At 47.5% G+C, this 14,081-nt stretch overlaps 2 protein-coding genes across 4 annotated transcripts in view; both read right to left on the minus strand.

The window, feature by feature from the left end:
• Positions 1 to 7,131, minus strand: part of eps8a (EGFR pathway substrate 8a, signaling adaptor) — a 14,544-nt gene extending 7,413 nt beyond the window's left edge. The window contains exons 1-2 of the mRNA XM_015021960.1: positions 6,910 to 7,131; positions 837 to 908 (exon numbers count right to left, since the gene is read on the minus strand). Coding sequence (XP_014877446.1) covers positions 837 to 886 — 50 coding nt within the window. The 5' untranslated portion in view covers positions 887 to 908; positions 6,910 to 7,131. The remainder of the gene's footprint in view (positions 1 to 836; positions 909 to 6,909) is intronic.
• A 2,308-nt stretch (positions 7,132 to 9,439) lies between these two features.
• The window catches only part of dusp16 (dual specificity phosphatase 16), a 10,373-nt gene continuing 5,731 nt past the window's right edge, over positions 9,440 to 14,081 (minus strand). The window contains exons 3-8 of one of the 3 annotated variants that reach the window (XM_015021963.1): positions 13,998 to 14,033; positions 13,761 to 13,899; positions 11,806 to 11,969; positions 11,581 to 11,740; positions 11,380 to 11,503; positions 9,440 to 11,308 (exon numbers count right to left, since the gene is read on the minus strand). In XM_015021963.1, coding sequence (XP_014877449.1) covers positions 10,228 to 11,308; positions 11,380 to 11,503; positions 11,581 to 11,740; positions 11,806 to 11,969; positions 13,761 to 13,899; positions 13,998 to 14,033 — 1,704 coding nt within the window. In that variant the 3' untranslated portion in view covers positions 9,440 to 10,227. Of the gene's footprint in view, positions 11,309 to 11,379; positions 11,504 to 11,580; positions 11,741 to 11,805; positions 11,970 to 13,760; positions 13,900 to 13,997; positions 14,076 to 14,081 lie in introns of those variants that run through there. The other 2 variants (XM_015021964.1, XM_015021962.1) reach the window with 2 other exon arrangements.

Raw genomic sequence — 14,081 nt, forward strand, 5'->3', positions numbered from 1 at the left:
GCATCCAACCATCCAACCGGGCATCCAACCATCCAACCAGCCCCAGTGAGGATGGATGAACTCCTCCATCAACACTCATTTAATAAATTAGATAATTATAATAATTTAAAGAGGAACAGATCGTTTTTCCTTCATTTCTCTTCAGGTTGATTTTCTGTTACCAATAAAATAATAACATTAAGAATAAACAGTTTTAAAAACAGAAATGTTGTTTAACTGCTTAAAGTTTGTTTTCAAACTTGCTGATCGATTAATTAATTTATTGATGTGACAGGATCAGTCTGCACATCAATGACTTATCGTCTGACCTCGGATCAGCTGAAAGAGCAGATTTTCACACGTTGAGCTGCTGATGAAAAACAGGATCAGCTGACAGATGGCGCACAAACACTCTGAAACAACCACACACACACACAGTGTGAGTGCAGCGTTGTGAAGCTCAGCAGCTTTTCGGGTCCGTCTGGAACCGGAACCAATTCTTCCTGCAGAGTTTAACTCTGAATAAAACTCTGAGTTTATATTTTAATTATTTTGATCAATAACAGAGATTCATACTATAGACGTGAACAAAGTTCTGATCAGGCAGAACATTGGACCCCCAGGTACTGAATAAAACATGAACACATCTGGACTAAGAAATTCCCAAACGATCAGGAATTCTGGTTCTGATCCGTTTTATTCCAGTTTAAAAACGTTTCATCTTTTGGTTTTTGCACAACTTTAAAATTTGAACTGAATAATAAAAACTGTAGATAATGTAAAAGATCAAAGCTTCCAGTTAATTAAATGGCATAATGATGATGTCATCATCATCATGTCATCATCATGTGACTCACTTGATGTTGGAGCTGAAGACGTTCAGAGCTGGAGGATCAAATCCGTTCATCCTGCGGCACAGCGACGCTCAGCTGGAAAACACACACACACACACACACACACACACACACACACACACACACACACACACGTCAGGGACACAACCAGAACCAGAACCATCCAGGTGTAAAGAACAGCAGCACCTAAACTCCCAGCAGCTCTTCGCCTTTGGCCTGAGAAATCTTGATTTGTTTTTTTCCTTCCACCAAACTTTCCCCTCACTTCCTGCTGGTATCTAATTTAGTGCTGAACTTTTTCTTTGAACTTCAGAGAAATATAATAGTGAAGGGACTGAACCTCTAGTTTAACGCTGCTGATCAGTTATTGATCCCTAATTGATCCATCACCCTGAACGTCGGTTCTCTCTGGATCAATTTCAGTCTGAAGCGTTTACTGTTGCTGATCCGCTGAAAAACAGCAAACCTCCTCACCACGCTTCACGTTCCTGAACCCATTGCTGGCCCATGTGACAGTTCCGACCCGTCAGAACCTCCCATCCAGGCTGAATGAACCCAGAGCTGATTTATGATCCAGTCTGCACCTTCAGCCACGTGTGATTACTTTTCCCAGGACTGGCTTTTATTCCCAGCCCGTTTCCATGGAAACCTGACTGTATCTCTGCAGAGCCGCCTGCAAGGCGGCGATTAGGGAGGAAAAGCCCACAGCCAGACAAAACAGAGGGACAGCAGAACACACATTTAACAGAACCAGGACCGGCTGGAACGGAACCAGGACCGGCTGGAACGGAACCAGGACCGGCTGGAACGGAACCAGGACCCGTTTAAAAGCATTCTGGAATGTTTTTCAACTGGACCTGATCCGGTTTAAACAGTTTATAATCGGATCGCTTTTTCTCGTAATATTACAACTTTATTTTTGTAATATCTAAAATTGTAATACAATTTCTTGCATTATTACAACAATTATTCTCCAATTTGTACGATTTCCTCGTATTACTGCGACTTTATTCTGGAAGAACAACAACAATGATTTTATATTGCTACAAATTTGACCTCATTTTATTTGGACTTTGTCGTAAAACTTTCCGAATTATTTCTGTTATCATACGACTTTTTTTCTGGTAACATTATTACCAGAAGCTCACCTCACAGCCAAACTGTAAATTCTAATTTTTTCCTGACCAGTGAACGCACCATGCTAGCATGCAGCTACAGGAGGAACAAACAGGAACTTCCCTCAGCCAACAAGAGGAAGACATGCTCTACTTCCTCCAAAACACCTGCCACCCCAATGCCCCGCCCCTCTGATGATGTCATAGCATTTACTGGACGTTTATTAATAAAGAGTGGGGGTCAAAGGTCAGTGGTTCCTCCTGTTTGTTCTGGGTGGAGAAAGTGAACGCTCCCACATGGTTCCTCCTGACGACAGTTTTTATCTGAAGAGGAACTCAGAGGGACACACACACACACACACACATGGAGCCAGTCAGTGGTGTGTGAATCAGCTCCAAGCTGCAGGTCTCCTTCATGTTCTGTTTACCTGGATTTCAGCGGGGGAGGTGATTGCTGTGTGTGTGTGTGTGTGTGTGGTCAGAGTCCACATGAGTGTAAATCTTTTCAATCCTCTTTAGTTTCCACCACAGAACTGAAACTCTCAGCAGCTTTGTTCTCTTTGTTTCTGGTCCGATTGAAGTGGAGCGACCCGGTACATGACCAGGTACAAACACCTGAACAGGTATGAATACCTCCCCTGACTGGAACCAACTTGTGGTAGATCACGTGTCAAACTAAAAGCCCAGAGCCACAATATTATTTTATCAATCAAATCAAACAGTTTTTATCAAATTCCATCAACCCGTCTCTCCAGTTTGTCACAGGAATTCTCACAAAATCCACAGACCCCCACACTTTCTAGCGCTAATGAATAATTGTGAGCTTATTGCAGATTTTCAGCAAAAATGGTGCCCAACATTCAGTCTAAGCGATGCTAACTCCCACCTGCAGGGGGCAGTGTTTTTTTCTTCTACTTCCCCGCCAACTTCATGTCAAGTTACTGTCCGTGATTGCTGCAAGTCCAACCTCACTAAAAAAAAAAAAAGTCCACCTCGCTGCAGCAGACAGAGCGGCGGGACGGACCGCTGTCAGTCTCAGACCTTATTTGGAAATGGGACCATTTTACTCCGGAAGTGAAGGAGCGCCTATATTCCCTATATTATCCGCGGTCTCCCGTTTTTATTTTCTTTTTAATCAAATCTGTGATGCATCTTCATCTTTGGGAAGGAGTTTCACTCTCAGCGTGTATTTGATTTTTTCTCTTTTATTTAATTCAGCCCAGCTCACAGTTTTCAACTAATTCTGTAGCTTTCTGTGTACTGCTAAATCTCTCCTTAGGGTTAACAGAACAATAATCTGGTTGTTAAACAGATACAAGTAAAAATTCACATTTTTGCTTTTACTGTGCCATATTCTGAGACTTCTTGATGGTAGAGTCTTATATACAGTAAAAAATATGATGAAACTATTTAATTTACCATGGTGGAAATTTTCCTTCAACTCTGATCAAATAAAACACATTCATAGAATCACAATAGTTATACAATAGTTAAAAGCTGTGAGCTGCACTGCAGTGAATGAAAGAGAGAAATTCAAATACACGCTGAGTGAAACTCCTTCCCAAAGATGAAGATGCATCACAGATTTCAAAAGAAAATAAAACCGGGAGACCGCGGATAATATAGGAAATAGCGCCCCCTTCACTTCCAGATTGAAAAGGTCCCATTTCCAAATAAGGTCCGAGACTGACAGTGGTCTGTTTGCTGCTGCGAGGTCCTTCTCGGTTGATGTTGCGAGTGACAAAAAGCGGCATTTACCGTCATACTTAAACGCAAATTTCGCAAAATTTCTTGCAAATATTTCTAAATTAGCTTCAGAAAATCAATGAAGTGCTTTTTGAATGCCATTTCTTAATGTTTTAGTAGTTTAATGGGTTTTATATATTCTGACTCAACTAGCTCTTGAAGAAAGTGAGGATGTTTGACTCACTGGTCTGCACCTCCGTTTCCCCTCTGATCCGCCATCTTTGTTTCTTTAGACAGGCATCATAGCCTAGCCTAGCTTTTCCTTTTTCCGTTGTTGATTCTAGGCTTTTCTTTCTTTCTCTGGTGATTTTCCAGGAGCGCTTCGGTCACCAGTGCTGGTTGAGCGATAAATAAATCAATAAGTCATCAGAAATCATCAGATCTGAGCCGGGACAGAAGGAACCTGGTTCTGGTCCGGTCTCTGGACTTCCCCTCCAGTCATTCATTAAGAGATGACAAATTACCCGTTAACACAACCCACGACCCTGTGCTGCTTATCGGCTAATCATTACACAGCTATTCATCAGCCTGGGCTCAGCAGAACCACAGAACCAGAACCAGAAGTTCTACAGGTCAGTTTGAACCAGAACCTGAGAGGTTTTACAATTCTGATCAGAGGCAGAACTATGACACAATCCCAGTTTAACTTGGGAGGATTTTTCCAGATTTTCTTCCAGAAGCATTTAACTCAGAACCTGGTGGTTCTGACCCGGTGCGACAATCAGAACCTGGTGGTTCTGACCCGGTGCGACAATCAGAACCTGGTGGTTCTGACCCGGTGCGACAATCAGAACCTGGTGGTTCTGACCCAGCTCTTGTGTTGTTCTGCTGATTTATTGTCCTGGTGTGGATGTAATTCTTAGAACCATTTAAGCTCCGATTCGGGCTCCGTTTGGGTCCGGTTCGGGTTCTGGCCGTCCTCCATTCGTCCCACTCCCATTTCAAAAGCAGAGGATGGGAAGCACTGGGATCACTGGGTTTACTGGGTCGGCCCGATCGGTCTATTGACAGAGCCGATTGATTAGAACCTCCAGAATCCAGGCCGACCGGGCCTCTTTAGCCCAGTAACCTACATGCAGCCTGCCCATGGGCCTGGGACCAGAACCACCTGCAGGCCCAGACCAGAACCTCCAGAATCATTGACTCAGCCTCTTAAAGGAACCAGAACCCATACAGACCCAACTCTTCCTCACATAGAACCAGTGAGGTTCTGTCCGCTCTCAGACCAGTTCTGTTTGGATCTATGATCAGGACGATGCTCACTGTTCAACAGATCAACCAGTACCAGAACCAGATCAGTCCAAAACAAGTTCAGAACCGATAGGAGTCTTCTGGACAGGTTCTGATCGGTTCTGATCCGCTCAGGGTTCTGTCTGATGAAACAAGTCATTGAAGGTTTCTCCTTTTCCAGAACCGATTCTGATCGAGCAGATCTGTTTCATTCAGAACCTATTTGGACCAGTATGGCCTTTCACAATAAAAGCCCTGCTTTAGCTGGCATCAGAAGGGATTTTATTTTGGAAGGAAGCAGGCTCTGTGACCTCCGACCTCTGCTGCAGAGAGGTTCCATCACGTGAGACAGACTGCAGGGTCCACATGGACCGCCTGACCCGGTTCCAGCCCAGAACCTAAATGCAGCACGGGCCTAAAAATAATCCATAGTAATCCTGGAAGAGCCAGGTCGGCATTCCCGCTCACAGGGGGCGGAGCGAAAGGGGCGGGGCTTACAGACAGGAAGCGAAAATAATGAGTTTCAATCAGTAGTGTGCTCTGATTGGTTCGTTTGGATCTCAGCAGGCAACATGCTGGGCTTGCAGTTCGGACAGGTACAAACCATCAGCAGAATATGGATCAGAACCGAGTAGTTCATCTCGTAGTAGTTGAACATTTAGATCTGGACCGGACAGTTCTGAGCTGGTTCTGAAATGGGCCATGAAGCTGTTCTACTGGTTCTGCTTTAATCCCCAAAACACTTCCAGTTCTCCACCAGGTTCTACTCTGGTTCTGGTGCTGTCAGTTCTAACTGGATCCAGGAGCTGAGTCGATCCGGTGAATCAGAACCAGAACCAGGCTGTTGTCAGTCCGCTGACTGGAGGAAGGAGCAGATTAGTGGGGATCAGCTCGTTAAGCCTCTAATTGGTGGCTGGCAGGTGGGGGCGGGGCGTAAAGGTGAGCCAACAGGTGGCAGATGGCCAGGGAACCGTCAACCGGGTCAGAACCGACCCAACAAAACAGACTGTATCGGTTACATCCAGACTCCCAACACTAAATTATTCTCTTATTATAAATGATAATAGTGAAGACTGGGCCGAGGGCGGCCATGTTGGTTCTGGGCGACCCGGGCCTTCCTCACAGCGATCCGGTCCGGGAGCAGCAGGCAAAGGAGAGCTTCCTCTGCAACTCGACTCCTGATCTCTCGGCACTGCTGCAGCACACCTGGCAGGTACGGTTACATCACACCGTCGCCCCGGCAACTGCACAAACAAGGCGTCTCCCGGGAAACGCCTGGTAACAGTTACAGCGGCAGGACGACGAGCCGATTGGTCAGGGAGGTCATCTCACTTAACAAGCACCGCCCCCAGGCCGACCAGAACCAGAACCAGGCAGGTCAGAACTCCAGAACATAGAAACGGGTTCTGGTTCTACTGACTGAACCCATTCCAGTCAGAAAATCCAGAACCAAACAGCTGGACCAGAACCAGAACTCCTGGTCCTCAGGAACCGCCCACTATCGCCCCATGCTTCCTCCGACAGCACAACCCAGTCGAATCAGAACCAGTGAGTGGTTCTGATACGAACCGGACCGCCTTGACTTCAGATCAATCAGTTCTACATGTAGACAGTCAACAGAACCAGAACCACCAGAACCCCAGGAACTGGATCCAGAACCACCAAGAACTCCTGTTCAGAACAAGGGTGAGTCCAAACGGGACCACTCTGGTTCCTGATTGGATCAGCTGCTCCTGATTAGCAGGTCAGCTGACCTCAAATCTGCTCTGGTCACAGAACCAGAAGCTTTCAGTGGTTCCACTTGGTTGGTTCCTGTCCATTCAAGTTCTGTCTTTAAATCTTATGAACCATCCGGTACCAGCTGGAGGTTCTGCTGGTGTTTCTGACATTCCTCCGTGTCCGTCCAGACCCCGAACCTCCCAGTCCACCTGTGTTTGTTTTTGGGAGGAGCTGAAGCGGCTCTCGGAGAATTAAAGCGAGCTTACCTGCAGCTCTGGACTCATCCACCGGTCCGGACCGGGTCAGAACCGCATGGCTCAGTTCACCGGTTCGGGTCGGTTCCCGTTCCGACAGCGGCGGCTTAGTGGAAACTGTTGGACTCCGGTCCGGTTCGGCTTACAGCAGCTTTCTGCAAAGCAGCGAGGGTCAAACTGTCCCTGAGCGCTGACTGACAGGCAGCGCGGCGCCCTGGCCACGCCCCTCCGGACTTTCAAAATAAAATCGCAGCTTTACCAAATAAAACTGAAGTTGTTAAATAAACATTAAAAATATTAATATTTTAAACTTTATAGCTTTCTGCAGTCATAAAGTTTTCCTTTAACAAGAAGGAAAAATGTGAAATCTGAAAATATTTAAAAATGTACAAATAATCTAAGCTTCAGTAACACAATGCCTGTAAATCATTTATTCTCCAGAAGAAAAAATGAAACGTTCTCTACGGCTTAAAATAAAAATAAAAAAAGTCTTAAGCTTTAATCTGATTCTCTGCTCATAATTTGTTGAAACAATTTAATCTAATTCATTTATTTTAATATAAAATAGTTTTAAAAATCATATCTTCCAACCAACTTGGTTTAAAACTTTCCAGAACCAGAACCCCAGTTTGGACAGGAGGTTCTGTCCAGTTTTATTCTTCCATAAATAGAACTGAATCTATAAAAATCAGAATTATGGTGCTCCAATGTGAACGTTTTCTCATAGCCAAGTTTCAAATATTCCGTCTCAAAGTAAAACCTGGGAATAATTTTCGGTTCTAAACTCAAACGTTGCTATAATCTCAGACTAAATCAGATGAAAATAATACAAAACCTGCAGCATCTTCACCAACTGAGACATAAATCTGCCAGTCGCAGCTCAGTGATGCTCTACCGCCCTCTGCCGGACAACTAAAGCCCTGCAACAGAAACAAATGCGCTCCTGATGTCGCAAATCATTATTGATCAGTCCCATCTGATCAGTTATTGATCGGTTTTTATTTGATGAACCAGAGTTCAGATCATCCAAGAATCATTTTAGGGCTGGCCTGAAACAAAGATCATTATCAAGACTGCTGCTTGGTTTATTAGACCAAAATTAATTCCAATAGATGAACCACGGAACGAAGCTAAAGTTGGTTCCGATCCGGAGATGGCTAAAGGCGATTCCACCCAATTATTCACTGGCTTCCGCATCTTTAAGCAACTCTAGTTTTAAAAAAATACAACACCTAGACACTTCAAACCTGGACTGGGTTATTCTGCTATAATAGCAGAATATTTAAAACAATGTTTGGGATTTGTGAAACATTACTTAACAGACCGCTGCTGATCTTTCCTTCCAACAGCCATCACCATCTACAATAACACTTTGAAGAATTAATGAGTTGCACCAACATTTAATTTCCTTTGGGATTAATTGAATTTGAACAAACCTGCATGGAGCAAGTGTGAATAGTCATCAGAACTTTATTGAAGTTTCACAAATCCCAAACATGGTTTTAAATATTCTGCTGTTAGAGCAGAATAACCCAGTCCAGGTTTGGAGTGTCCAGGTGTTGTAGTTTTTTTTAACTAGAGTTGATTAAAGATGCGGAAAGTCGTGAATAATTAGGTGGAATCGCCCTTTAGCCATTTCCCGAATCGAACCAACTTCAGCTTCGTAACCACGGAACCATTAGGACAGCAGCAGAATTCACCTGCTCTGGGACTGCAGACCTGCAGCGTCTGGAGAACCGGATGGACTAATCGGACTCAGCAAATGTTCCTCAGGAAGGCCGCAGTCTTGAGTGACAGTTAGGGCTAGCGGTGCTATGCTAGCTGCTAAATATGCTCGTCATGCAGGGGTTAACTCACCCTACCGTATTCAGGGCTTTTATGCACGTTGCTGAGTCTTTTCAAACACCAATATCTCTTCCACATTGATGAAAATATACACACGGGATCGATTTCTGAAAGTTTTCAACCAACTGAACCCGAGCAAATCCGTCTGATCGTAGTTTTAAACTTCTCGCTCCCAAAGCGGGCAGTTTAGCGCAAGCCAAAACCTGCCAGCCAATCAGATTGCTTTGAGACAACCAGCACTTCCTGTTATGAATTCAACATAGCGCCAGGGTTTTGTTTTTTTTTTTATAAAGGTTTATTTATAAATTAAACTGCTTTTAAACAGCGTATTAGTAAAACTCAGGACAATGTGATTAGGAATTATGTCAAAGCAACTGTGTGGAAATATTACCGCTTTTTTTTGTCTCAGACCATAAAGCGCGGGAACCTGAATCTTCCCATAAACAAACAAAAATATGGAGTTTTCTCACATCTCCACTTTGGTCGGAGTTGTATAAATCATTTTTAGTGATATTCAACTCAGTTTTCTACTGGATTTAAGGCCAAATCTAATACAAATGTCTCAGTTTTCCCAGATATGCAGCTGTGTGTGGACTAACCTGGAAAAAGAACCCTTAGATCATCAAGCCTGCTAGGAGACAGCGGTTCTGAAGCCTGAGCGGAACCAGAACCACACACTGGGACAGGAAGTTTTCATAAAGTTTTTATTGGTCTAAATGTCCCAAGCTTCCTGCACCCACAGAAACACACACACACACACACCAGTGGTGGAGACTCACCTGAAGTCATGTGACTTCAGGTGAGTCTGTTTATTTCACCATTCAAACATAGTGCAACATTACCTGTGAGCGGAGGGAGGTCACATGACCTGCTGACCCTCAGACACCTGAGGGTTCCCCTGGAGATGGACCCAGTCTGACCAACCAGAACCTCCAAGAACTTCTGAGCCTCTTATAGATTACAAAACCTATTCATACCTGCAGGTCAACAAGATCCTGATGAACAACCAATCAGAACCAACCAATAAACCAGAACCAATCAACCAATCAGAGGCTTTCTAACGTCTCACTGTATCTCAGGTCCACATGTTGGAGCGTCTCAGCCTGAGATCACAGTTCTGCAGAATCATGACCCGGGTCAGAACACAGAACTGTCCAGGTGAAGTTCAAACTTTCATTGATCATCTACTCAGACCCAGTTCTGGTTCTGATCCAGAAGCAAATCCAACCCGGTTCTGCACCAGAACCAGCTGCTACCTACTAATCACAGGACTTCTATCAGAATCAGTGGTTTGGTTCTGCTTGGATCAGTCCAGAACAGAACCTCTGGATCAGAACCGCTCTGTGATTCTGATTTGGTTCTGGTGATTCTCCATGAGCCTGGTGAGTCCAGACTCCACCAGGTTTAGTCGGGTTCTGCCAGCTCCCAGATGCCTGTCCTAAAGTGGGCGTAGCCCCGTCTGTGATGTCACGGCGCCGCTGCAGCTCAGGACACCTGGATGACCTCCATGCTGCCGGAGAAGCCTGGCCGGGTCGGAACCGGCCTCATGTCCTCTCTGGACCCGTCCAGCTGGCAGCTGCGCCTCTTCAGTTGCTTCTCGAAGCTGCTCTCTTCGTGCCAGCTGCGCCGCGAGTTGCCGCGGTCGCCGGCCCGTTGCCGGCGCCGGACCGCCTCCAGGCCGGCACCACAGCCCAGCGGGCCGAATCCAGCACCACTCAGGACCGACCCAGACGAGTAGAACCGCGTAGTTTCAGAAGACAGGTACCAGCCGGCGGTCAGTGAGGAGGCGGACACCGCCACGGGCCCCAGCAGGATGTCCGAGTGCCAGCCCTTCAGAGCTGAACCGGAACCAGAACCGGAGCCGGGTCGGGCCAGCTGCTGCTGGCTGCGGGACAGGCCCAGCAGGAAGCTGGTGCTGCTCTCCTCCATGCTGCCGGAGCGCTGCAGGTGCTGCGGGCCGGCCGGGGCTTTGGGGGCGGGGCTAGAGCCCGGCTGGCCTGTGGGGGCGGGACAGGAGCCTGGCGAGGCCTCCCGGTCGGGTCCGCTGACCCGGTCTGGCCCGGACGCCTCCTCCTGGTCTGGGCTCGGCTCCGGGGTCGACTGCTCCGACACTTCCTCCACTGGGGAGAACTGGCACGCCTTGCTGCTCGGCGCCGCCTTGTAGAAGTCATCGCCCGGGCTGCCATGTGGCCCAAAGGCGCGGTGGGCGGGGCTCGTACCAGGCCCGGTGTGCGGCCCAAAGGCGCGGTGGGCGGGGCTCGCGCCCGGCTCTCCGAATGCCTTGATGTCCAGGGAGAAGGAGCGCTTGAGGCGGGCGCTGTCCTCAGACCCGTCCGCCAGCTGGGCGCCGCCCAGAGCCTCGGCCAGCTGATCAGCCGGGTCGCAGGGCGGGGGCTGGGGCTCCGAAGGAGGCTCTGCCCCCTGCTGTCCGGCCAGAAGCCCGGCACCGGGTGGGTCGGGTTGGCTCTCGGAACCGTCCAGACTCTTGATGTTCTTCTCAAAGTCTAGCAGCTGACCCAGGAAGTTGAAGTTGGGTGAGATGGTCGGCCGCTTCTCTTTCACGAACCTGACGGAGAGAGAGGGGTCAGAGGGCGGGAGCCATGATAACATTGTGCTGGTGGCGGTTCTGGTTCTGACCGGTAGGCCTCATCCAGAGACATGTCCATCCGTTTCATGATGTAGGCGATGGCGATGGTGGCAGAGCGGGAGATTCCTGCCAGGCAGTGGACCAGAACCCGGCCGTCCGATGCCTTGGCTTTCTCTGAAACACACAGAGCGGGTTGAGCAGAGCCAGAACCAGAACCAGAACCAGAGAGCCCACTGAGGATGGACACACACCTATGAAATCCAGGGACCGGTCCAGCCAGGGCAGAATCTTCTCGCAGAAGGAGTCGTTGACGGGAACCCGGAGGAAGTGGGATTCTGGGACGAAGTCCGGTTTAGGGCAGGTGTTGCTGGCGTTCAGGACGAAGGCGATGTCGTTCTGCTGCATCAGCTCCTGCAACAGAACCGGGTCAGTACCGAGTCAGAACCAAGGCATCCTGCAGCTGGACAGCTCCCCACCTTGTTCAGGACGTCCCTCTGGCAGCCCAGGTACAAGTGTGGCAGGATCCGGGTTGGGCCCAGGCTGGAGATAGCCGGGCCGGACTGGGACGGGCAGGACGGAACCAGAACCGACTTCCCCTCGCACAGGCCCGGAAACAGCTGGGAGAACTCACAGAACCCGCCTGACACCAGAACCAGAACCACAAGATGAGAAAGTCTGAAGCAAGCTTACGGCTAATTGATGCTTCATGACATAGTTATGATTCATGACATTTTTCAGTTTCTCAGCCTTAGAACTTTTACTAGGACATTATCATGTAGCTAAAGGCACCCAGCCTGCAGCTGCTGACCGGGAGCAGCGCTGCGCCCCGTGCTGATTAACTGCAACTGTAACACCTAAAACACAATCATGATTTTATTGCTTATTATTTATTTTACATTAAGTTGTTTTTCCATGTCTGACCAGCTGGTGGAGCTGTTGGTGTTTTTCACTGTTCTGGTGCTGTTATTACATAAATCACTTCATTTATGTCTGTGTTTAAAACGCTTTAAATCCATCCAGCTGTTCTGTAGCAGTATCAGATATCTGTATCGGATCGGTGGGTCTCTATCAGGGCTGAAACGATTCCTCGAGTACCTCGATTATTAAAATTCCTTGAGGGAAATTTTCCTGCCTCGAAGCTTTGTTAATTTATGTTTTATCAGTTAGCGCGCCGTGTTCCGGCCGGAACATTATTTGCGCTGCGCGTAGCTCTGACTTCCGCCTCCAAGTTGTTGACGAAAGCTAAGTGTTAGCAGCATAACGTCCAATCTTCAAGTTCGGCCCGCGGGGATTTTATTGAGTGGTGATAATTCATCGTTTTTGGGGGACCAATAAGCATCATTAACATGACTGGTGTGATGCCGGGAGTTCGGCAGCCTTTCTGCTCTGGAGCTGCTGGTTGAAAGCGAACGGCGGGAAGAAGCTGAGGAGAATTTATACAGGTGAGCGGATAGACTGAACACGGCGGGCGGCTGATGCTTACAGTGTAAGAGCAGCTTTACGGACGAACAGCACAATAAACTTCACATCATCCCGGTCTGAACAAACGGGAGGCGGAAATCATCGTGGCTAGTCAACGATGAGTTTCTGTGTGACAAACGAAGGAGCCGTAAATATCCCGTATTGCTCCCCCCCATCTTACTTCGCCTGCCCTCCAACACCAAACCTCCCAAAGTCCAGGCGACATTTCCCGTATTGTCAAACCCAAAGGTTGGCAGGTTTGGGACAAGGTGAGAGTTCATCTGTTAAACTCTCTTAAGATGAATACAGAAACTAAATTTTTTTTATAAGCGTATTTCTGAGCCTGACTATTATTAAATTGGATATAATTTCTGATTTTTGTGTAACGTTTCTTCAGGTTAACTTAGAAAGTGAGCTGTTATTGTTACAGGTTTCTAAACTACAGAAAAGTAACTGTTAGGGAAGCTCAAATATGGAAAAAATGGACTGATATTGATATCTGATAGTAACACTGGTGTTATGGAAGATTTACCAATATTTTATTTCATAATATTTATCTGATTACTCGATTAATCGTAAGAAAAATCGATAGATTACTCGATTACTAAAATATTCGTTTACAACAACAACTAAGAAGATCCTGGATCATCGGTCCAGTCAGAGCGGAGAGACTGTGGTACCGACCCAGTTCTGCTCAAGGGCAGCAGAACCTCCTTTAGGTCCGATTCTGTGTAACAGCTGGAGGGAGTTTGGAGGCGGAGTCAGAGGACGATTACATCATCGTTACATAAGCAGCACAGAGGAGGAAGACTCCTCATCTTCATCATCCTGCTGGTCTGGGACCGGTGAGCTGAACCGAGCCTGCTGAAGGTCCGGTTCAGCTCACTGGTTCTGTTACTGGTTCTGCTTGGCCCAATCAGCATCCAGCAGACAGGTCATCCAGAGGTCATGAGCAGCAGGAGGAACTGACCTGACAGCAGGTGGACTGAGGGGAAGCTCCTCTCCAACTTCACCAGCAGAACGCTGAGGAACGAGTCGGCGCCGAGTGCGGCCGGGTCCGAAGAGTTCTGGTCGTAGACAACCACTTCCTGGTCGCCCTGCAGCTCCAGCTGGACAGAGATAACAGCTTCCGGGTCACTTCCTGTCAGGGGTTAACTCTGAAACTACGACTGAACAATTATCTGGGTCGCTTTAAACGCCCCCTCACCTGGCTGCGGGCGCAGTGCTGCAGCAGCTCGGTGATCTGCACCTTGTCCTGCTGCAGCCTCCTCTTCATCAGCTTGGAGCCGTT

Source organism: Poecilia latipinna, unplaced genomic scaffold (assembly GCF_001443285.1).
Source record: "Poecilia latipinna isolate Pla-1442-1.1 unplaced genomic scaffold, P_latipinna-1.0 Scaffold2903, whole genome shotgun sequence".
Classification (NCBI taxonomy): domain Eukaryota; kingdom Metazoa; phylum Chordata; class Actinopteri; order Cyprinodontiformes; family Poeciliidae; genus Poecilia; species Poecilia latipinna.